This window comes from Haliotis cracherodii, unplaced genomic scaffold (genome assembly GCF_022045235.1).
Source record: "Haliotis cracherodii isolate W230 unplaced genomic scaffold, xgHalCrac1.p SCAF_17, whole genome shotgun sequence".
In the NCBI taxonomy this organism is placed as follows: Eukaryota; Metazoa; Mollusca; class Gastropoda; order Lepetellida; family Haliotidae; genus Haliotis; species Haliotis cracherodii.
The window spans coordinates 24337899-24363621 of NW_027266272.1; the positions used below are offsets into that span (position 1 = coordinate 24337899).

General features: G+C 38.3%; 2 protein-coding genes and 2 long non-coding RNA genes across 4 annotated transcripts in view; 3 read left to right on the forward strand and 1 right to left on the reverse strand.

The window, feature by feature from the left end:
* Positions 1 to 1373: 1373 nt before the first annotated feature.
* LOC139464553 (uncharacterized) lies at positions 1374 to 6868 on the reverse strand. Its single transcript, XR_011653114.1, has 3 exons — positions 6741 to 6868; positions 6360 to 6443; positions 1374 to 1792 (listed from the first exon to the last, which is right to left on the reverse strand). It is a non-coding gene; the product is annotated as an uncharacterized lncRNA (long non-coding RNA).
* A 192-nt stretch (positions 6869 to 7060) lies between these two features.
* Positions 7061 to 9270, forward strand: LOC139464554 (uncharacterized). Its single transcript, XR_011653115.1, has 3 exons — positions 7061 to 7247; positions 7918 to 8008; positions 8693 to 9270. It is a non-coding gene; the product is annotated as an uncharacterized lncRNA (long non-coding RNA).
* Positions 9271 to 13818: 4548 nt separating this feature from the next.
* The window catches only part of LOC139464556 (uncharacterized), a 35297-nt gene continuing 23392 nt past the window's right edge, over positions 13819 to 25723 (forward strand). The window contains exon 1 of the mRNA XM_071246075.1: positions 13819 to 13946. The gene's annotated coding sequence lies outside the window, so the exon portion shown is untranslated. The remainder of the gene's footprint in view (positions 13947 to 25723) is intronic.
* LOC139464555 (uncharacterized) lies at positions 20038 to 22286 on the forward strand. Its single transcript, XM_071246073.1, has 3 exons — positions 20038 to 20530; positions 21387 to 21535; positions 21848 to 22286. Exons 2-3 carry the CDS (start codon positions 21387 to 21389, stop codon positions 22284 to 22286), a joined length of 588 nt encoding a protein of 195 aa, XP_071102174.1. The 5' UTR covers positions 20038 to 20530.

Below are 25723 nucleotides of genomic sequence, written 5' to 3' on the forward strand. Positions count from 1 at the left end.
TTATCACAAGTCGTGCCGAACTGGTTACTTACAGATACCTGAGAAATTTCGGAGCTCTCAACCGTAGGAACACCTTAGACAGCATCAAATAGAAGAGGCACACAAGAAAGCAATGGTATCAGTGTCGGAAGTTATCAACAGCAAGAAACTGAAAGAGAAGACTACTGGAGTACCAAGTTAAAGAAGAAAAGTGCAAGCGTGTCAGTCGAACCTAATTGGTAGGCGTTTCGTACACACAGCAAAAAAAATGCAGTTTCCGGTATCCGGATACCTGCCGGATACCACCGGACACTTACCCAAAACGCGTCCGGGTATCCGGTGGCAGAAACCTTGCCGGATACCAGATCCGTGGTATCCGGCATGGACACCTCACCTGAAAGTATGTCACCTGGAATCCGGGTATCCGGCACTGGATACCTCACCGGATACCTCAATCTGGGTGTCCAGGGATCCAGCACCGGATACCTCATTCTGAGTTTCACAAAACATGTCACAATTTGGGGGGTGCATTTTGTTCAATTAAGTGTGAAACACCTAAAAATATATTGGAAACTAACCATGAAAATTGAACATTGCTGAAGGTATCCGGCAGGTATCCGGCAGGTATCCGGATGCAATTTTTCGAGATGTCTTTCTCCTAGTAAATAATGTTAGCCTGGGCATAGCAGATAGCTGTAGTAATATTCTGTGTTATTTTGGTTGTAAATATCCCCTTAAAGTTGAGATCTATGGGCAGGTACTTTTGGTGAAAACATTTTTCAAATTCATATATATTTCATTTTAGATGTTCAGCGTTTTAAATGAAAAGCATTCAGTCCTGGTATGATTGTATCCTTACATTTCATCATCATATTCCCAGTTTGTTCTAGCTTCTCGTGGTTGAAGCGCTCGATTCACCACATCGGTACATTGCTTGGTGTCACCCATCATTATATTGTTGGAATTTTGCTCATAAAGTGACATAACACCATATTCACTCTGACAAAACAAATGAAAGTCATTGGCTATGTGCTCACTTGGGCCTTTGCTCCTGGTGAGATTAAAAGATTATTTTGGAACTGTATCAGTACTTGTTACATCTTGACAGACGAGTTTCATTGAAGTTTGAAACAGAATATCATTAACCCAAATGGGTGCATCCACAGAAAACACCTAATAAAGTACCGGTCCATAAAAATATCAATGTAATTTTTCTACTGACATGGAACTAAAAACTTCATTCAGTGAGCTGTATTAATTGTAGGAAAACATTCAGGGCATTAGTATATTTGATATATGTTAGCACCTATGTTATGAATGATCAATATCATATTTCTTTAAAGAAGCAAAACAAAAAAAGTTGTTAAGATAACAAATCATATTTATTGATTTTATGACATTTCATTGGTTCAGTAACCAAAGGTGTTTGCAAGAACATTCAAAAACAGAAACAGATGCTTCAATGCCATTTTCTAAATAAACAAATCGGTCAAATCTCAGAAGAATTTCAAGGGAGAAGAATATCTAAAGTCAATTATGTTTGTGCAGTAAACCACAAAAGTCATTCAGATTTGTATAGTCAGCGTCAGTGTACACCACATAAACAAAGTCTAACTGCTGTGGTATTAATTCCTTTAGACTTGATTAATGTCGTAATAAAACAACCTACAGAATCACACTGATGTGGCATTATTCATTCAGAATCATCACTTTCTGAGGTGAACCTGCTAGTTGTTCTGGGGAGGATTATTCATCACCCTGAGAGTCCTTTGTATGACTTGTCTGATCTGGTGTCATTGTGAAATCCAGGTGCCTGAAACAATTTATAACATCTTTAAAATCTTGTTATTAAAAATATAAGAAACACACATATATTGACAAAGGGTAAAAAGTTGGTTTCTCAATGAGTAAGGTAATGACAGTTTATCAAGCAACTGTTAACCAAACCATGTTAACCAATGTAAAAAAGCCATAGCAAACAGTAAATTTTACAGAAAATACAAAATTGTAATTGATCTTCTGAAAACAATTCCTGTAGTGCCATAAGGCAGGCTCACCTGAATTTTTCTCAAATGTTTGCATTACATCAAAACATAAGGAAGGGTAAACAAGGCAATGCAAATTGCATAAAATAGGTTCTTATACATAAAAACAGAACTACCGTATTTAATGTAATAAGTGCCTCGCTCTAATAAGCGCCCACGGGAATATTTGCTAATATATTGGCTAGTTAACAATCCCAATTAGCACCCTTTCCAATTGATCAATGTATACAACGCTTATTTATTTGCATATAATACACATTCGTGTGTGATATGCACCCTTAATTATGGGGAATTTCATTCTGGAAAAATATATTTGTCGTACATTAACATTTCAGGCTGCCAGCATAAAGCACAAAATTTTGAGAGCGCCCTGGGCGCTTATTCTGTCGAATACGGTATTCATAATTATCAAAACTTTCAATCACACAAGTCATGTAAGTGATCTCAAAATATTATATAATGAGTGTGCAAGTTAGTATAGTTCCACACAGCTTTTAGCAATATTCCAGCAATATATCTGCAGGGACACCAGAAATGGGCTTTTCACACAGTACCCATGTGGGGAACAGAACCCAGTGCTTCGGAGAACGCATTACCCACTAGGCTACCAAATACAAATATCATCTCAAATACAAAAGTAAGTAACATTAGGATTTCATACAACATATATTTTCACCAAATATCAAGTCACTATACAACTGATTGAATTACTTATTAGAGAAGCAAGAACATATAAATGTAGCAGCTGAATCAGGCTTAATTTGAATCGTTCCTTGCTTCAGTTGCAATGGGAACCACATAGAAAATAATTATCTCTCTTATTATTGATAATTAATATTTACCATTAATTGGTAGGCCAAAATAGACACTGATACAAAAAAATCAACTGAAAAGAACCACCTGAACAATCGACTAAAAACTATGTATATTACATTTTGGGGACCTTGCTGGCAATAGCATGGGCGGATACAGAGGGGGGGTGCTGTGGTGCGCACCCCCCCCTTTTTATTTCGAAAATAAATCTTTATTTCTGTATAAATTACCACCAAAGACAATAAATACTGTAGCTGTAAAAAAAGCTGTATCCGCCCATGATTAGTCATGAGTAAAATCATTATCATATTTTTATCATTTATCCTATCTTTAATTAAGATTAACAATAACGGGAAAAACTCCCAAATATATTGGTCAAGTGTAATCATTATTTAAGTAGTTCTATTTGGTTTGGGAACTTTTCAAGGGTCATTGTAAAAATATGTGTATTCCTATTTGAATACTCGTTTGATTGTTATAAAGTTACACAGTATTGCATCTATCGTCTGTTTCTAAATACAGTGGAACCCATCTTTGACTTGTGTGACATAATTGAATCATACCCCAATTGAATCATACCCCAAGTGCAATGTTATGCATCTGCACAGAGTGGTCAAAGTCCTTGTCACACACATAGTTTGCTACAAGGCAGAATCCAATAAGTACAGTTGAGACATCAGGTTGTATCCAGACAAACTGTCTGATAATCTCAAGTATGGTCTTGGTAGGATCAAGGGTTAGGTTAGGTGCCTAGGAGATTTAACGTGCGCTTTCCGACTCAAAGCGTATTTCGCACACGGGGAAGCACTTTATACTATTGGGTGAAAAAAAGTGTAATAAATAAATAAAGAAGTGCGACCCAAAAAAATGTAACTTTTACGGACCTAATCTAATAAAGCTGCGGGGGGAGGGGGTTTGGCTGGGGGGGTGTGGGAGGTAATAAAATATTGAATAATATGGAAAAAGTTGGGCGTGGGTTGGAGGGGAGGGGGTCAAGCGTGGGAAGGCACGGCGTTGGCGGGCGAGCTTGTGTGGCGACAAGAGGCGTTTACTGGAGAACGCCGGTGAGGAGGGTCGTAGCGAGCTTGCATTCCTCCCGGGGTAGACCTGGGAACATTCCGTCGACCAGGCGGGCGGCCATGGCGGCGACGAAGTTGTTGGAGTAGACAACATCGCTGTTTTCGAGGAAGTCCTTGAGGTCCTGGAAACTGTGGATCTCGTGTTCAAAGCGTTCGCCCTCTATGGTCTGGACCATAACCATGGCTGGTTGGGGGCGGCTGCTTGGGTGGATCCTGTTAGTAGGCTTCCCACTGGCGGGTGGGGGAAGGTGTTTGTGGGAGTCCTTGACTTTGGCCGCAGTCCTAGTGAGTAAGATCCGCGCGTCCTCTGGCTTCTCCTTTGGCACCCGGACCGGGATGGTCTGGGTGTAGCTGTCGCGGAGAGGCGGGACTGGTGGTGAGGCGGTCTGGGTGTGGCTGTCATTGAGTGCCGGGCCTGGGGGGTCCGTGGTCTGGCACTCGATGGACTGGGTGGTAGGAGTGGCTGGGATGGGTGTAGTGTCCGGGGAGAATATGCTTCTCCTCTTCCTCTTTTTCCTCCCATGTCCTGTCCCCTCGGGCGAGCGGAAGGGCTCCTCCCCCCTGGAGTCGAGGGGAGCGAGTTCCATTGCTGCTGTTGGGGGTGGAGGGGTAGTGGGAAGACTTTCCTCGATCTCCATGATGGATGATGGAGGGGTCTTCTTTACCTTGGGCGGCCTTTTCCTCTTCACCGGGGGTGGTGCAGTGGGTTTGGGGGCCGGGGCGGGTTTCTCCTTAGGCTTGGTCTTAGCCTAGGGATCAAGGGATGTAGCTAATCCTAAATAAACATTAAACAAATGACATAATCTCTTCTACAGAACACTTGATCAAAGCCTGCCCCACCTTTGATGTTTATCATCTTGTTACGCTCACAACAGCTCATTAGCAAGATGAACTCAATGTCAACTCATGGTGGATTAGGGATTAACAGGGCAATTAGTGTCAGGTGGGTATTATCACTTGCAATTATCTGTTAATTACTTAATTGAGGAGTGACAGCTTAGTTAGTTTCCAACCACACTGACAAGTCAGTTTACAGTTTACTAGTAACATGTTTCTGTGGACCAAGGAAATGTATCTTGCCAGATACTTAAAAAGTTCTACTCATAAGTAATAAAATAATGTCAGTTTTGATATGCAATTCTCCCTACAAAGACATTTAACATTTGATATACATAAACTGTCTGTTGAAACTATGATGATGCTAATATACAAGTCGCACAAAACAACTAATTCATATACTGGTACCTAGCCAAACATACATATTTTTTATACGCGTATGCACATGCTTGTACATATATACCTCTACTGGCACATCACACATACAAACAATCATTAGATGGATGTAATGGTTCAAAAATATTTTACATACACAAACAAGTGAACAGATTCTGTAATAGCATGGTTAATATTGGGAGATGTTTAAGCATTTCCATTTTCACAGAATCGAAGGCATATCCTTTCAGGACTCAGATCAGCTTGTAGTGATTTAAATTCACATAAAAATGATTCATGTGAAATGACCTATCCCGCATGTGTGGCACCTGTTATAAAAATACCATTCATTACTTATTTGTGTGTCCAAATTATGCTATTATTAGAAATAATAGGTATTATTATTATACAGCATGGATATAAGAAAGCTTTATATGGAATTGTTGAAAATTATGTACAGGAAAACATTGAAATAAATCAATCAATACGTGCATTTATCTCAGAATCTGGTAGATTTAATCAATATGGACTTCTCCTTCATTATCTAATTATAATCAGATGATTACATTATTGCTCAACTGATAGTTTGCAATAGTATAGAATTAGTATTATATTATTAATTATTTTGTATTTGAGCATCATTCAGATAAGCCAATGAAAAAAATATATGTTTAAAACACATGTAGTAGAACATATTGCAATAGTTAAGACCCGAAAAGAAGTTATGTGTAGGATCCTCAAAATGGTATCCACAAGAGCAGGTTGTAGAATCATGTTGGTGTCTGTTGTTTAACTCTGCACTCAGCCATATTCCAGCTAAATGACGGCGGTCTGTAAATAATCAAGTCTGGACCAGACTATCCAGTGATTGACATCATGAGCATCCATCCACACAATTGGGATACAATGACATGGATCAACCAAGTCAGCGAGCCTGATCAGCCGATCCATTAAGTTATCTCTTACAACTAGCATAGGTTGATCATGTTGATGGGGACTAACTTCAACCTGGAATCCCCATGTGAGTATGTATGCGGCTGTTAGCTTTGTTTGATGTTTAACGCCACACTCAGCAATATCACAGCTATGTGTCAGGAATCAAACCTGCATGGGTCTTCAGCACGAAGAGTGAACGCTTCAACCACTAGGCTACCCCACCACCCAAAATTCCCCCATGATAAAGTTGTCATCATGGTTATTGTTCAGCTAGTTCAAGTGAAAATGTTCATACCCTTAAAATGTCTTAACTTCCACTTCACGATGATCTCTGATGCAAAACTTCCCTGTCATTAAAGCTGTTCTTGATTCTTCACATCTGGAAAAATATGTTGAGGCTATTAATCATCTCACAGAGTAAAGGGAGTATATGAAATAAGACAGTGAGTCACATTAGCATACAAATTATCCAGTTAAAGTAAACATATTTCTTCATTATATACATAAGCAAATACTAACATATGATAGACAGGCTACTTGTTAAATAAAAATATAATTATATCCTGATACATTTACTTACATGTTGGCTATGAAAGTTAATGTGTCACATGTGACAGGCTTACATGTGGTAAATTACTTTAATACGTGATCATTGTAATATTCACATATTCCTTACCTTAATGTGTCACTTCAGCTGCCAGCATTACCTCAGCTGCAATCTCAATATTTGGCCAATTTTGACGAAATGACCGATCGTGTTCAGTGTATAAGCTGGGCCTCGTCTCTAATATAACTTGGCGCAAGTTGACGACGCGCATAGAGAGCCGGGAACCAGCTTATGTCGTGTTAAACTGGTTCCGGGCTCCCTATGCGCATCGCCAACTTGCGCCAAACAATATTGTGATATTAGAGACGGGGGCCCAGCTTTGTGTTAACCCGGAATAAGCCAATTTACCCATATTCCCCTGCGGTCCAGGGCGCCATTTTAGAACATGGACGTAAACAAAGCTCGTGTATCGATAAACACTGTCATGCTTGATTACGATAAGCTTACCTCGTGTATCGATACATTGTTCTCATTCACCTCCACCACGGAAATGCCGGCCGAAGTTCCTCTGAGCCATCCACAACGCGGAAGTCAACAGTATTTGGAAAGGCGATTGGCAGCAAATGCGGATGCCAGGTACGTAGCAGGGCTTCGTGACCTTATGATTTCCGTGCAGAAATGTTATGGAACGGATTGATTTTGATATTTTCCTGCTCTACATACTTTACCGTAAACGCCAAGGGTCCTTTTTTTAGTATTATGGTCAACTGTTTGTTATGACGACAAGGATTTGCATAAGGGGCGTAATGGATTTGTGGTCAAAACAAGATGATCCAAATTAGATCCGCTTTTTATAGATAATGAAGAAATGTACAAAGATCTAGGAACGATTATTAACTCTAAACTTTTGTGGGATGCTAATACAGACTATAATTTACAATAATGGCCACCAAAGACTTTACTTTTTTTACGCTTAACATATTTTTATAATTACACTGTTATGTCCTTGTTTTGTATAAGCTTCATAACTAAATAATTCAATATTTCATGGAATGACTCTGACCTTGGCGAGGATCTTTTTTTGCAACAAGTGATTCCCTATGTAAAGTGTATGTTGAATGACCCAATAATTGTTTGACAGTTGTTAAATATGGGATTATGTTTTATCTCTGAATGTTTGGGATGAAATATTTTAATAAGGACAGTTCTAAGTTGGAAACCCAACTGGGGCCTTTTCAATTGAATTCAATGTACAGCATGTACAGTTTGGATATTTCTGTAATGTGAATGCTACTTATTTTTGCAGAATGTCTGGATGAATGAATGAGTCAGTTTTCTGCACAGCATCAATGGAAAAAGGGAAGCAATGAGGAAAAAGAGAAGAGTAGCAGTGAGTGGTAAATATTTGAAATTATTCTGTTTGGTTCATCATGTTCATGTAGCTATTCTGCAAATATTTTTTCAGTTTGCTTGTTCTTTATCACCTGTTGGTATGGATGGCCTAATTATCAAAGGCACCACAACTTGCTGTGCATAGTTGCATCTCTTGGGCTTGACAGAAACCAATGGTCGTGGGTTTGAATCGAGGGTAGCATCATACACTTGCTTGTGGGTTTCATCAAAGTGGTAAACATGTAAGACCTGCATCACTTCGGGCTTTCTTCCCATTTCACTCATTTAACACCACATCCAACAATAGTTCAGCTAAATGACAAGGATTATATATAATCAAATCTCAAATCTCAACTAGGCAAACCAGTGATTAATGTTATGAGCTCGATCCAGATGCACCGATGATGACTGTTATGGACAACATCCCACGTTATTGGGTACGATTACGAGCGATCAATGAGCCCACTTGCTACCTCATCGATTACTTTGGCTTGTATGGGAAGCATTTTTAAGAGATGTCAGTTAATGATTGTTTCAACTCATCAGCATGGAACAATATATATCTCAAATGTTTGGTATATAACAAAACTCTAAGATGATAAATTAAGTGAATTTGCTGCCTTTTATCTGTAAGTACATGTTGCAACAATTCTTTTCTATTGCTACAATCTTTATACATAATTTTGCAGAAACTGAAGTCCAGCTTGAGATACCCGGATGACTGGTTGACAGTCTCGAAGGACCCTTCCAGATATCAGAAGTGATAGGCAGACAGTGATGAGGAGAATCCTGTTATTTCAATGGGGGCCTACCAAGAAGTTATATCCCAATTGACACTGGGACACACTCACAAAGGCTGGTCTGGCTAATGTGAGAAGACCAACCAATGCCAAGTCGGAGTGGGACCCTTCAAGGACGTTGAAGAAATTATTGTCTTTGGCCATGTGGTAATCACTTGAAAGGAATGATGTTTGCGACTACTTGTCTATAAATGTGGACCCAAACACCAAATAGAATGTTCACAATTCTACTAACACAATGCAACAGGGATAGAGCCGATCTGGCCTCCCCTCATCCTGGTTCCTGTTTTTCCATGGCAATATGGAAGGGAAAGGATATTTGAGGGCAAGTAACTCTGAACTGGTGAGCATGGTCTGCTTATGCTTTCAAGCGAACAGTTATCCCACTCTGTTATGAGTATTGAAGAATAGGAGGAAATTGCATACTGCATCAGGAACCATCATGTGAACAATGTTCAGTGTGTGATATAGGCATATAAATAAAAGAAATTGATAATTTGTTTGTTGTTTATGTTTCTTTAGCCAGGTGTGTAAATGGGGATTTTCCAATATTTTGCCTCAGTTTGATAGCCACAGTTATCGGATGAAACCATGCATTGCTTGTACATCTTTGGAATAACACATTGATCTGCTATGTCAAAGGTCAATGTCATAGCCAGACAAAAAAATTGTTAATGGCCAAACTCTTCCTTAGGGCAGGGATAGAAGTTGGCAACAGGTCATGCACTTACTTTTTACACCCCCCCACCACCATTCAATGTATTTGATCAAAACTTGGCATTCATATGGATGCGACCATGGTGGATCTTTTGTGGATAAACAATGTATGCTTCTTAAAGAACTTTAAACTGTTGACTCATTACATACAGAAATGCACATTTACTAGTGGTTACTTTACAGACATCTGCCGGGGGGTTATGTCATCTTTCTGATGACTCTTGTTCTCTAATGTGCCTTTTCCTGCAGAAGTCTAAATAACTCTTACTCATATAGTTGTATATCATTGTCATATGTTTGTCAATGTTATACTGAATGAAGCAATTTACAATTGTTTTTGAAATAGTCGCAACTGATATTGAAGGTCAAATTAGCTTTCAATGTCTTTCAGTAAAAATGTTCACAGTAACTGAGGAACAGCTCTCTGTAGTGTGATGAAATCTGGTACATGTCACCCTCAGAGTGAGGCATATTGTGTTTCAAACTTAAATGAAGCTGGTATGCTCGTAACAAGTACTTGTACCTTTACAAATAATCATATTATCATCTCACTAGGACCAAAGGCCCATGTGAGCACACAGTCGATGGGTTTATACTTTCACTCAGAACAATCTGGAAGTCTGAACATGAAATTTAAGGATATCATCATACATGTATTAGAACTGATGTTTGTTCATTAAACAGCTTAACATCTAAAAAGATTGAAAAAATTGTCTTCTCCAAAAGTACCTGCCCATAGATCTCAACTTTAAGGGGATATTTACAACTAAAATGACACAGAATGTTACTACAGCTATCTGATATGCCCAGGCTAACATCATTTACCAGGATTAAGACATCTCGAAAAATTGCATCCGGATACCTGCCGGATACCTGCCGGATTCCTTCAGCAATGTTCAATTTTCATGGCTAGTTTCCAATATATATTTAGGTGTTTCACACTTAATTGAACAAAATGCACCCCCAAATTGTGACATGTTTTTGGAAACTCAGAATGAGGTATCCGGTGCCGGATCCTTGGTATCCGGTGCCGGATCCTTGGACACCCAGATTGAGGTATCCGGTGAGGTATCCGGTGCCGGATACCCGGATTCCAGGTGGCATACTTTCAGGTGAGGTGTCCATGCCGGATACCACGGATCTGGTATCCGGCTTGGTATCTGCCACCGGATACCCGGACGCGTTTTGGGTAAGTGTCCGGTGGTATCCGGCAGGTATCCGGATACCGGAAACAGCTGAGTCAACATTAATCTGTTGTACACGATGAATGATTGGAAATGTCCCATGTGACAATTTTCTTCTTGAACTTGGTACTCCTGTAGTCTGGGTTTGGGTGTGCAGTGTCCTGAAGACGATCTGTATACACCTTTAGTAGAACTTCTTCTCTTTCAGTATCTTGCTGTTGATAACATCCGACGATTGAGAGCTCCGCCATATCTCAGGAATCTGTATGTAACCAGTTCGGCACGACTTGTGATATTTTGCTTCACAGGTAAATAGATCCTTCCCTCTGATCCGCAGCTGGAGAGGCTCATCATTTTGACGTTGAGCTACTTCAATGACATGCTGCCATCCATCCAGACTGAAGTTTGTGAGCCCTTCTGTTGTCCAGCTTCCTTTTGACTTGAATTTCTTTCATGAATACGAAGTACAAAAGATGCAGTCAGGTTGGAAGATGATGGGCTCATAGGATGGACGCCGAATTGGGCGGCAAGCTAGTTCCTAAGATTCAATTTCAGGTTGTTACAAACTGTCATGGTTCATTGTAAAACGCTGATAATATTCTCTGTGATAGCCATGGGTTTCTTCCAGAACTGCCGGCAGGCTTGTACATGACACTTCCATTTGATTTGGCGTTTCTGGAGGTTCTGCCATCCTTCTACGCTTGATCACCCCTTCAGCTTTTCCATCTTCTCATCAGGATCTTTGGCTTTGCTCAGACGTTGAAGTGGGCCATACTTCAAGCCAGGTACATGTATGATGCACACTGGCTCTGGATCACTGGGGATACGTTTCCGTTCAGGTTGAGATGTCAAAGCTGTCTTCGAGTTGTTCCCGGTTGTATACGTTGTTGGTCTCAGTCACAACAGTTCAACCTCAAAAGACACATACTCATGGTGATGACATTGTTACAAGGTGGGACATTTCCATATATATTAACTTGGGTATTCTATAAGAGAATCTTAAGTATGTAATTGGAATATAATTTATTTCTGTGAATGCATGGTCCCTGTTCATTTCAAGCCATTCATATACGATTTGGACGATTCGCATTTAGACATTTTCTGTAAATTGGAAACTTAGGTAGCTAAGTGATGTATGAATTAAATGTTAGTAAGTGAATTCGTCTTTTACCTTCGGTGGTGCCCCCTGCAAATTCACCTTAACTACTAGCTGTACTAAAACATCTGAAACTCAACTTGAAATGGCAAAATTTGTCAAAATATCAAGCCTGCGTCCAAGAAATTGATTTGTATATTTGCTCTAATAAATAACATTTACATTATGATCAGTTTTTTTGCACAGCTTTATGGTTGCCATCTTGAATATGTTACACATAGGTCCATTTCATTCAAAGTTCTGAAATCGACTCGAGCATTATACTGTGAACCTCTTATATGCATACAAAGTGAGTGATATCAGAGTTGTCAAAAGGTATTCTATATGATTGTCCAAAAGTAGATCAATAATCAGCCTACATCAAATTATGGTGTTTATATATGGTTTCCTATGGCATATAACACATCAAGGTCGGTGAATAACACACAAGATGACAAGCCAAATCCTGAGCATACATCCAAGTGTTGTTCCGATGTAGCTAAGCCGAAATGCAATATTAGGTATCCTACTCTGACATTATAAGAGTAAATTTGTTCCAAATTGTGCAAAAGATTTTCACCTGGTAACATCACATGTTAAGTAAATACTTTAAGAAATGTACTGGAACATGTGTTAGAAGATTATAGTGGAATCAGGCACACGTACCTAGAACATATACCGGATTAAAGGTTTGTGCGAGAAAAAAATAGTTTTGTCGGGATATATGACGTTCGATTTACCATGGGTTGGTCCATATTCACTCAATACCATTTATTGATACCTCATTAGAGAGGTATTTATATATGGATTCCAGTGATATATCACACTTGAAGATCAGTGGATCACTAGTGAGATGACAACCCAAAACGTAATCATACCCCCAAGTGATATACGGTAAAACCGGGCGAAAACGCGATATAGGGTACCATACTTTGAAAGGCTGTAACAACAAGTTCGTCCCAACTTTTTTCTTGTTAACATTCAAAATCATGTTTAGTATGTTTATGGGCTTTAAAAAAATTAAGTGGGGTTTGGATGGGGGGGGGGGGGGGGGTAGTGCTCGTGGGTCATACCTAGCCCACGGCCTAAAAAGGACATTCTAAAAACCAGTGAGGCTTATCAGTAACTCTGTAGCCTCTTGGTACACTCACTGGGCTACAGATATGAAGGTTGCGAGTTCGTTCCTCGGGAATATAAAGAAAACATTTGTTATTTGATTTTACATTTCATTACATGTTACAATCTGAACGGAAGTTATATCAATAAAATACCCAGGACATTATATAATATCCCTGGGATATTATATAAAATCCCAGGGACATTACAACGTCACTGTTTATGAGATCTAACCCGACTGGAAAGTAAAACCTCACAACAGATTTTAATGCCTATAGAAAGAAGTCTCTTACTTAATAGCGATCCCAGTGAATAGCTTTATAAGTCAGTGTCTCGGAGTAAACAGCAGAACAAAAGATAAACCTGCAGGTCTTTAAAGGGCAATGCAATGACTCTCTGTTCATAGCATAATAGTATAAAACTCACATTTCAAGGTCGCAATCCTTGCAATGCATTCTGTCAGACATGAAAAACTTAATTTCCTGTGCATGTCAACAGAAAACATAGATCCAAACAGACATGGCTCTGCTTGTTTAAGACCCTGTCTGTGTATGTCATTAATAGGCACATGTATCAGATTAAGAACAAATGCATCCCTGTATACGTAGCTGCTCGTTTAAAGCCACATTACCTCTCAAAAAAGAGACCATGGTTACCGGGAAATAAATGTTTTCTCCGACATGCAAACAAAAGTGAATCGTTAAAAGCGTTGATCATGCATTTGAATTTCCCGATCTTGAATTCCCGATTTTGAATTCCCGATCTTGAATTTCCGATCTTGAATTTCCCTCTCATCCGCGCACTTGCTCGTGTTGTTGACCATGTCAGCCAATCCGCGAGCAGAAGGGAATTGCGATCAGTCCGCATCCGATCGCTTTGAGATGTCTGATGACGTATATAGAAGACAGGAATAACGCAGATCAATATCGGAGGCTTCTGCGAGTGGTTCAGAGCCGAATGATAGCTTGGTGTTTCAAGAATTCTTAAAATGGTAAGAACACGATTTTGACGAACAAATTAAGATGGCGGCTGCCTTTCACTGTTCTATTCCTGCAGCTCGGGGCTTGGATCAGCACAGCAAGTATTATATACCGATGTTGTTGGTTTGCATCAGCAGTATATGATTGAAATGAGCGCTCTATTTATTATGTGTATTTAAAGCGTTTGTAAAATCTCTCCATCTTTAAAGCCGCGCGCAGACTGCATGACTCGGCTGTGTTTTCATTACGTGTTTTCGATTGTTAAAATATGAGTGACCTGCCCCAACCGCGGTTACCACATTTCAAGCAACGAGTGTAGACTTAATTCAACCGGAGTTAGCTATTGATATGTAAGTATTACTGAAGGAAATATCCGAAATACAACTCATAAAATGAAACCTCAGATGGAACATAAAATGGCGACCAGAAGGACAAACAGCACACATGTTGCTTCACAACTGTGAGAGGTTAACAAGTGTTTCATTGCTCAGCAAACTCGTCATTGTACCCTTCGTATGTAATGCGTGAAAAATGAGTTAATAACGCGTAGAACACAAAACAGTGATTGAAAATCATAATTTTTGTATTATTGATTCTGAAGTGTTTATATCAAGCGAAAGTTAAATATCCCTAACGTATATCACAATACACGCACACGCGCACGCATGCACGCACGCACGCACGCACACACACCATACACACACGCACACCATAAACACATATACGCGCACACATAGGTACTCACACGCACACCATACACATGCTGAACCACCCCTTTACAGCTGATACCCAGGGCTTATTTATTTGTTTGTCTTCAATCACACGAGTCCACTGACTGTCTGTCTGTCTCCCCCCCCCCCCCCACACACACACACACAAATTGTTTGCTCAGTAAACCCTAGTTGGCAGTAAGGCCACGTACACTATGTTTTTCTCCAATGCATACTTCTCAAGTCCCGTCCACAACGTGACGTTTATCGAGGCAGTGGAATGTGGATGCGTTGCCGCATTCCACGCCACTCGCACCATCATTCAGGGGGGAACTGCAATACCTCTCGTCAGCCTAGCAATCGATCGATGTTGTGTGCGGGATTACGGCAAACCAGCTTTTCATATGTTGAAAACACTCAACACCCTATAATCAGAAATACGTTTTTTTTAACAGGATTGACCCAGCCAAGCAAAACACACTAAAACACCACATGTGTATCAGGGAATGAGTTTAGATTGATAGAATATATGTACCATCATCATAGTGTCACATTACTTTGCACGTTACAGTAGAGCTATTTTCTCTCTATCAGAAGCGTTTGGCTGGCCTTGGTCAAAACCAACTAAAACATCACATCCGTATCATTGAAAGTATAAAATATTTAGAAAAACATTCATCTACCTGAATACCACTTTATAGTGTCATAGATCGTGGTATTTAAATCAAACATGCTGCTTAAAGTGAAGCAATGGCAAAAATGAGTGACAAGCGCCGTTTCCTCTCACTTTAAGAGAAAATATAGCTACAAAAGAACAAAAACAACCCAAAATGAATTTTTTACCATAAGTTTGTTTTGTCTTCCCTAATTGTCCTAAGAAAAAATAGCTTCGTGAATGTTCAAATATTTGAAATACTGTTCCTGTAAACCTCTAAATCTTTTAAATTATATGTTAAAAGTAATTCTCTATTTTGAGCAAATGTTATGATACAACATTTCAATACTGAGTAATATTTCCTCTTGTCTAATTAAGACGGTCTAATTTATACCATCTTTTTTAGGAACAATATGTTTGTGTACAGGAAAAAATGAATACACTTCAACATATTTGACAAATGAGATCAATGATCACGAATTCACCAGTGTAAATTGGTCAAAATAATATGTAATAATATGTAAGACCTGTGAAATCACCACGGTAACGTAACAATTAACGCGAACTACTCCCGTCAAAGATGACACAACACAAAATACAGTAATGATACTGTATTGAAGTATAAAGTTACAGGGCGCAGGTCCTGGCTGCCCAGTGTGTGAGTGAGTTGTGTTTAACGCCGCTTTTAACACTATTCAAGTTATCTCACGGCGTGTCAGCTTAATGTGGGAGGAAAAGCCCGAAGTGATGCAGGTCTCAGACGTTTACCACTTCGGTGAAATCCACGAGCACGGGTATCCTGGCTGCACAGTCTGGGAGACACCTAAAACAAAATCAACAGGTATGGCTGGCGATGCTGGTGCCCAGGCAGTGCAGACAGTAATAATAATAATAATAATAATAACTACAGATTTATATAGCGCTGGTATCCAGTTCGAAAAACTGCTCAAAAGCGCTTCATTTGAGTCTACACAAAGAAGAGACATTATACAGCTTGGAAAACACAAAGCCTCAATACTCCAAGAAAGATTTGGTGAAAAGATAGGTTTTGAGTCTTGATCGGAACAAAGTAGGACTGTCAATGTTCCTGATATCCAATGGCAGCCTATTCCTATAAGAGCGTATTCGGGATGTGATGATAATAGGTATAGGATAAAAACGGTATTGTTAAAGAGTATGCAAACGCATTGTTGATACCAAAAAGCACATGTGCATAAATAAACACACAACCCCAATGATTATTTACAGAAATGATATTAACTATTAATGATCACCAAATAGAATCAACACATCCTTTCTACCACAGAATACATATAAGATCCCATCTGACGTGAGGTGAAAGTTACTTTAACAGAGACCAATGGGGATTATGGAAACATACATTTAACCCCCAAATGAGGGAATATTTATCCCCAGCATATTTAGAGTATATATTTCTAAAACCGGTTTTTATACGCAATACATATAATCACGACAGGATACCGGGCCTGTACCAGAAAGGTGACTAAGAGGAGTGGGGTAGGACTGCCCGTTGGGTGATCGTTCCAGTCAAAATGGGGCTAGCTCCAACAGTATGTCAATACATCGAGTAGGTAAACCACTTGGTACCCATAACGAATGCCCAATTTTAACAAATATCTTGAAAAGGTATGTTATACATGGATATTACATAATTTATATTACTAAGATTGCAGGCAAATTATTGGCCATACCATATAATACATATCACTGTCACATCAAGTAGGAAAACACAATAAACTTCATATCACCAATCCGACAATGTAGAAATACTACATTTTTAAAGAGACTGGATAGATATCTTATAAAATGGTTTATATTCATATTTAGATTATGGTCAATGCTAAGCCTGTTGTCATCATTTGAGATTACGTAACACCAGACGCCAAGAGAACGAGAAAGTTACCATTTGCAGTAAATGGCCAAAGTTTAGAATTTACACTAATATCGAATTGCCTGCTTAATTATATACATATAGGATAGGATGATATTAATGTATAGTCGGCCAAACTGTGTTAAGGTAAACATGAAGCAGACGACGGAGCCATGCCTTGTTTACATCTGGTGCGGCCATTTTGTAAAGCAATCGGAAAAGAGCCGGAGAGTGCCGAGGATAGCCGAAGATTTTGTGTGCTGCCCAGCGCACAGGTCAAGAGATGTCAGTGAGGGGTCGCTCCCAAATTACTTCCAGATGGCACCGGGGTGTTTGAACTGAGCGCATGGCTTCCAATGACCAGTGATGGTGATAGCCACTTGTCAATTTAAACTAAACTTGCAACAGAGTTCTGTTGTGTCAGTACCAAGTGCATTTATTTATCAAAAGAAAGAATTTGGAATAATGGTTACCAGTGTGAGGAACTTGGACAAAATATCCAGCCTTTAACAGACATATAGAGAATCTCACCCGAGTGTCTTTTGATATCAAATATATCAACACAAGTTCATAAAAGTGGGAAAATTCCGAGGCTTGCCGAGGATTTTTGCCACTTTTATCAACGAGTGTTGATATATTTGATATCAAAAGACACGAGGGTGAGATTTTATTTATCATCCAACATCATTCTTCCAACTTTTTCAGTTTGTAAACAGTAATAAGCAGTGTAAGTGTAAAAAGTACTGCTAACAGCTTCAGTAGCAGAACCATTAGTGATGTCATTTGATTGTGACGTCATGGTAGCCAGTGACGTCACAATGGTCTGCAAAGCATTGTGATGCAATTTCATTTCAGCGATATCTACAGTGTAGATATCGCTTGATCTCACCCAAGCGATATCTCCTGTGGGAGCCAGTTTTGGATGATAAATAGAGAATCTCACCCTCGTGTCTTTTGATATCAAATATATCAACACGAGTTGATAAAAGTGGAACAATTCCGAGGCTTGCCGAGGATTTTTGCCACTTTTATCATCGAGTGTTGATATATTTGATATCAAAAGACACGAGGGTGATATTTTACTTATCATCCAACATCATTCTTCCAACTTTTTCAGTTTGTAAACAGTAATAAGCAGTGTAAGTGTAAAAAGTACTGCTAACAGCTTTAGTAGCAGAGCCATTAGTGATGTCATTTGATTGTGACGTCATGGTAACAAGTGACCTCACAATGTTCTGCAAAGCATTGTGGTGAATTTCATTGAAGCAATATCTACAGTGTAGATATCGCTTGATCTCATCCAAGCGATATCTCCTGTGGGAGCCAGTTTTGGATGATAAATAAACAAAACACCCCGCTCTTCACTCTAATAACAAAAAACATACATGATAACAATTGTTTCAGTCAGCTCAATGAACAGATAAATGTTTTGGACGTATTTTGCTACTTTACAAACATCATTCATGCATATTTCGACCTTTTTGTTCTTTTCTGATACATTAAGCGAATGCATGAAGACTTACGAGCCTTAGAGTAGTTCCTGTATCACATCGTCGTAAGTAAACTTTGATTACCCATTATACATATTGGGTGATCAAAGTTTACTTGCTATGGTCATAGAATGATTACAAAAGTTAGACCTGAGCGAAACCATTTCAGGGTTAACTACTACGTTTCAATTCGGAAATAACCTTTTAACAGTAGGCCTTAACCGTTTGGATAAAGTTATCTCTGAAATAGTAACTGTATCATTTTATACAAACTTGATTCATGTATATCATATCACCAAATATACTCATTTCTATTGAGTGAGTGAGTGAGTGGGTTTGGCTTTACGCCGCTTTTAGCAATATTCCAGCAATATCACGGCGGGGGACACCAGAAATGGGCTTCACACATTGTACCCATGTCGGGATTCGAACCCGGGTCTTCGGCGTGACGAGCGAACGCTTTAACCACTAGGCTACCCGACCGCCCCTCATTTCTATTGCCTTTCTGTTATAAATAAATATATATATATAAATGTCATTTGCTTAATAGCATTGGTGTGTGCCGTATACACAAACTGTTTACCGATAACACTAATATTTCTTGATCTGCTTGACCCAAGATCCCCATTACTACATAGAACTGTATATAACTTGTTTTTTGCGAACACCTGGTATGAACACTGCTTATCAGTAGGGCTGCAACGATACAGGAAGGTCACGATACGATACGCATCTCGATATTCTGGTCACGATACGATACGTATCTCGATACGCAATGATAAAAAAACAAGACTTAAAGTCATGTCAAGTTTGAACCTTTCATGATTTTGGAACAGTCAAAATTATTTTATAATAACAAGACTACTGAAGTTGTTCAGCTTCAAAGTGGAACTTTCGCTAACTTTATTAAAAACAATTCAAAGTTCAAACACCAGAAAATAATTAATGTGCTCCACCAGTGATACAACGTCAAAGAATTTTGATGCAATGGTCGAAGAAATTGTATCTGAATTTTTTGTTTTATCAGGAATAATATATTCAATATCGTGTTACCTTAGTTGCAGCTTTTACTATATATATATTTAAAATTATAAGAACCACAAGTGTAGCATTTTGGTACTGGTGATTGCTGTTGCAGGATATTTTTACGTATGGAACAATTTGACCAGTCATCCTAGGGACTTCCCGTGCTACATGTATTTCGATTGCGAAAACGTTATGTTGACATATATTAGCCAAATTGCCACAAATATGACGATTGACGAGTCAAAGTAGGGCATTTTTTCATATATGTATCCATTCTCTAGCAAATAAATTTCGTTTCAATGCGTCAAAAGCGGTAATCTGGCCGTGGTTGCTGTATCTCTTCACACACGATTTCACCTAACTTAATGAAAACAATATTAAATGAAATTTTGAGTAAAATTAATAAAATATACTACAAACACAAGTCCAGATATATAATGAACACGTTTTAATAACAAGATAGTATAATAATGGTATTGAATTGCGTACTTCAGTTCGGACTTGCTGACTTGTATTTCCATTGTTATGTGCTTGCGGGGATCAGCTGATAATGTTTAATGAGATGGGGAAAAACATCTGTCGGTGTAAAACCTGAGCTTATTAAAAATGTAAGTACGTTTTTGGGAGCCATGCGTTACCGCGCGCTATAACCAAGTTTGCCGTTTATTGAAAGGCACAATAGCGAGATGTTTTTCCACCTCTGCGGGGGGTCATCGCCAAGGCTCATGGGTAGATTCACTGACCAGCTCTTCAATTTTTGTCCGCTTATCGCTTCAAAAAATCCGAATTTCCCGTGTATTTCGCTTATATACAGACTTGAAAGGTAAGTGGATTTTTTGTTTATATATTGTGTAATGGTATTCTGGTATTATTGTGAAATAAGACTTCTGAAAGTAATTATTTTTGTTTCAACTGTCTTTAGATATGTGCACACTGGTCCATTGTTTTCGTCTTGCATCCAAGATGGCAGACAAGTGAAATCGTGATATTTGGCTGTTTTATTTCGCTATCTCCTTCGTTATCATCCAATGAAGTCCTTAGTTACAAGGGTGTGCTGAACATATGCTATCTGTACAGCAGTTATGTGTAAGAACATCTTTGATAATGTTATTTCACAACGAATTACGAGTCCATGAAAATCGATGTTTATGCAAGAAAACTCGGAAATTTTTACACACACGCACAATTTGGGCGTGCTAATACTTTTATTCTGATAGATATTTTTTTCCCAAAAAAAACCCAAATAATACCTTATATACCAATAAGCAACTATGCGGTTTTGTAATTACGAAACATTTGTTAAATACTCTGTAATTAATGTTACAAAAATAGCTATAATTTAGCTTAAAATATAAGGAAATCTACTATAAATTCCCACTTGAAACATACATTTCATGTCAAATAATGTTTCACATGGGTAGGTGTTGGAGAAAAATAATGATTCATAGCATATTCTATTTTCAGCCCATATTTCATGTTCCTAATTTCTGAAGTGTAATTCACTAACTGGTAAAATAATTATATCCAAGACTTTTTCTGCAATAATATGATCTGTATGTTTTTATATTATAATTATAGGTTTCAACTGTCAATAAATAATGCTACATGTCCACATGAGTACATTCTTGTTGATTTAACATGAAGAATGATAAAACAGGTGCATTATATTCCATTTACAGATGCCACGCCGAAAGAAAATGCCAGGTATTGGCCAGAAAAAGAAGCACTATAAAAGAAAATCTTCAAAGGTGACAACTTCATTGGACAGAGACCACAGCCATGCTCAAGTGAACCATCATAGAACAGATGATCAAGTAATTGTGGAAAGGTTTGTTATTTTCTAGGTATATTACATGCCTTTTGCAAAGTATAGAAAATATATCAAGTTGATTTAAGGACATTTTATTGATTGTTGTTAAATTTAATCATTTACATTAGTTGTAAAGTATGTGAGGTGAAATGGAGTTACATGCCACATTCCAGGGTATTGCACTTGTATGGCAATGTTTTTATGTGGCTGCTTGTAATAGCCTAGAGTAAAGCCAATTGATATAATTTTTTGTCACATTTAAATAATTTTTATTAATTTTATGTGCCAATCCAATTGAGATGATATATTATTCTAAATATCTTGTTCCAGTTCACAAGATGAGTTTGGTGCTAAATGGAGTGAAGCCTGGGATGCCTTCTACCTTGGACATGGATCAGGCACTCGCAACAACACTTCCACTGAAGAACCAGAAGAAGTTGATTCAGACTGCAGTTCTGCTAATAGGTTCTATGTCATTTTACATAAAGTTTTCTGCTATAAATCACATGTGGACTTAGACAAGTTTGTCGAGAAACTATGGAGGGATAGAAGGTTTGAGTTATTTCAATTTTTGAAGAATGACATCAAGAGCCATACTGATGCATTGTCCGACTTCACAATTTCAAGGATAACTGATGATAACATCCAGCTTGTCCAACATTATCATGGAGAGTCTCCAACAGTCAAATTGTGTATGAACATAAGATCATCATTAGTTCCCTCTCTGCTTGTACACAAGATTGTGATTGACAGAGAACATGATATATAAACTAGCAATGTCACACATTTTCCCCTCACATGCCAGATCCGACTTGTGAATTTCATTATGAGCTATTGCGTTTAAAAAATTGCGGACAGACTCCAGCATACATCCTTGCAATTGCTCAGTGCTGAAGAAAACTTGATTTGAGGAACTTGTCAGCGTAGGAGGTGTGGTCGGTATGGTCTGCTGTGTCTCACTGGTAAGCTTGTAGTCAGGAGCTGGAATTAGTAATAATATCCCTTATGATATGCAATCAAAAGAACCTTTCACCAAGTATATTAGTTTAAAGGGGCACTGATCTAACGCCATTTCCTGGACTGGTTGTTGCCTTTGTTATTGTTTTTTTCCCCGTGAGTACCCGGATGATACGCAACGCAACTGAGCGTGACCAGAGACTGGGCTACCGTCTGCAAGGACAGCTAAATAAACTTGGAGGCTGGAGGCAATATTTGTTTTACGCATTTTTGAATAAACACTGATTGGTTAAATGTGATCTATAAAGATTCGACAAAGGGCGCATGTTAATTAATTTCTTCAGCCTAAACAAACAGACAAAAAGAACGGCGGAGCTCATCGGAAGTCGTCATTTGGAAATACCCCAGATGGTTATAGTGTAATACTAAAAAAATGTATCCATGCAGTGAAAGCATTTTCGGATTTCGGATTGCGTCGATAATACGATTACTACTCCCTTGTTGTCATCCACGTTTTCTGGTATAAACCTACACTTGTGTATTTGTCGTCATTCACTTGATGCTCAGTTAATGAATTTATTACAGGTACAATTAGTGGTAGCACCACTTAGATTACCTGACAAAGGTTCCCATTTGGCATTTATTGTGTCTGGGGTAATTATTCAATCTAAATCCAGGTTTGAAGTGAGGTGAAATGTGCGTTATGTAATATTCACGTGGCAGCCCAGCAAGAGATGAATGATCAGTTGATTTACTTTTTTTTTTGTAAATCAACGGATCGTTCCTAGTCATCAAAGGATTAACAGAAAATACGTTGATTGATTAATCACTGTTATCTTGCACCAGTGGATATGTCAAAAGTGAGTGTTTACATGTCTAGGTTTACTAAAACAAAGGGAATACACTCATATCATGGCGTGAAGTGCCGATGTAAAAACAACATACTTTGTTCAAAGGGTTAACTGATAATACGTTGATTGGTTGCTCATTGTTATCAAACTCAGTGGATTTTTTAGGAACCGTGGACGTTATGAAAATAGTTGTCACGTGGCCTTTCTCAGCCAACCCTTGAGACTTGACACCTATGTGAAACACCTGAAACAATCCAAGTGATCAGTTGAGAAACGAACACTGGTGATAATATCCCGAAACAATATATATCTTTTAGAATATTTGATAGTTACAGAGACACGTGACATCGAATAAGTTATTTTGTATAGCTGCAGATGAGTAGGACATTATTCCTTTGTGTGGATATTCACGGATACATTCCTCGAACAAGGAAGCTGCTTATTTATACACATAAATTTGGTAAGTTGTAATTAGGGTATTTGCATTTTGTTTTCCTTCATTTGAACCGATTCGTTCTTGTTTCTCTACGTCTTGGTTGGGAAATTCTTCAATGCGCGATAGACGTTGTTTTCACAGGTCATTTCCTTTGTAAGCGTGTATAGATTACCGTCAATTTGTAAACAGTGATTCTCTCAGACAATTTATAAAATGTGTAAATATTTCAGTCACTTTGACTAAAAAATCTGTCCAGATTGATTAAGACGATCAAAAGGGCCTACAAACATCACAACAGATTATTATGTAGGATTAGAAGCCAAACAACATAGATATGTACTTTTCAACGTAACATTTTCAGTCTCTTGGTGATGACATTAAACATCAAAATGTTTGGAATTCGTTATCATAATAATACAGATGGAAATGTTTTTCAGTCACTTTGTAAAATAACTGAATATTTAGACGTTTAATAAATATGTTACACATTTTGACAGTAAAAAAATATACACACTATAAAAAAAGCAATGCTCAGATGAAATATTTACTTTGTGTTGCAAGTCAAAATAGTGTAAACGAAAATCTCAAAATTACCAAGCAAGTGACTTATCAAAACTTCGTCACCATTACCGATGCTACCCACAAAAATACCTACATTTCCTTATTATCTCGAAAACTGTATTTCATTTTGTTGATCAATGTGACCATACGCTCTTATTACTACCGGTATCCATAAAAGTGACTAATGCGCTTACGAATGGCGCAACAGTGGTCGCGAGCTAGTCTAGATTTCTGCTCTACATCCGGGTACTCACTGGGAAAAAACAATAACAAAGGCAACAACCAGTCCCGGGGAATTGCGTTAGATCAGTGCCCCTTTAATACTAAAAAAGTATCCATGCAGTGAAAGCATTTTCGGATTGCGTCGATAATACGATTACTACTCCCTTGTTGTCATTCACGTTTTCTGGTATAACCCTACACTTGTGTATTTGTCGTCATTCACTTGATGCTCAGTTAATGAATTTATTACAGGTACAATTAGTGGTAGCACCACTTAGATTACCTGACAAAGGTTCCCATTTGGCATTTATTGTGTCTGGGATAATTATTCAATCTAAATCCAGGTTTGAAGTGAGGTGAAATGTGTGTTATGTAAGATGCACGTGGCAGCCCAGCAAGAGATGAATGATCAGTTGATTTACTTTTTTTTTTGTAAATCAACGGATCGTTCATAGTCATCAAAGGATTAACCGAAAATACGTTGATTGATTAATCACTGTTATCTTGCACAGTGGATATGTCAAAAGTGAGTGTTTACATGTCTAGGTTTACTAAAACAAAGGGAATACACTCATATCATGGCGTGAAGTGCCGATGTAAAAGCAACATACTTTGTATGATAATACTTCGATTGGTTGATCGTTGCTATCAATCACTCAATGGGTTTTTTTAGGAACCGTGGACGTTATGAAAATAGTTGTCACGTGGGCTTTCTCAGCCGACCCTTGTGACTTGACACCTATGTGAAACACCTAAAACAATCCAAGTGATCAGTTGAGAAACGAACACGGGTTATAATATCCCGAAACGATATATATCTTTTAAAATATTCTATTGTTACAGAGACACGTGACATCGAATATGTGTCTTTATACAGCTGCAGACGAGTGGGATATTGTTGCTTTGTGTGGATATTCACGGATACATTCCTCGAACAAGGAAGCTGCCTAAAATTTATACACATAAATTTGGTAGGTTGTGATTATGGTATTTGCATTTTGTTTTCCTTCATTTGAACCGATTCGTTCTTGTTTCTCTACGCCTTGGTTGGGAAATTCTTCAATGCGCGATAGACGTTGTTTTCACAGGTCATTTCCTTTGTAAGCGTGTATATATCACCTTCAATTTGTAAAATGTGATTCTCTCAGGCAATTTATAAAATGTGTAAATATTTCAGTC

Coding starts and splice junctions, on each gene's coding strand:
- LOC139464555 (XM_071246073.1), top strand. CDS start 21,387: ATGCCACGCCGAAAGAAAATGCCAGGTATTGGCCAGAAAAAGAAGCAC. Junction 21,536..21,847: donor GATCAAGTAATTGTGGAAAG/GTTTGTTATTTT, acceptor ATCTTGTTCCAG/TTCACAAGATGAGTTTGGTG.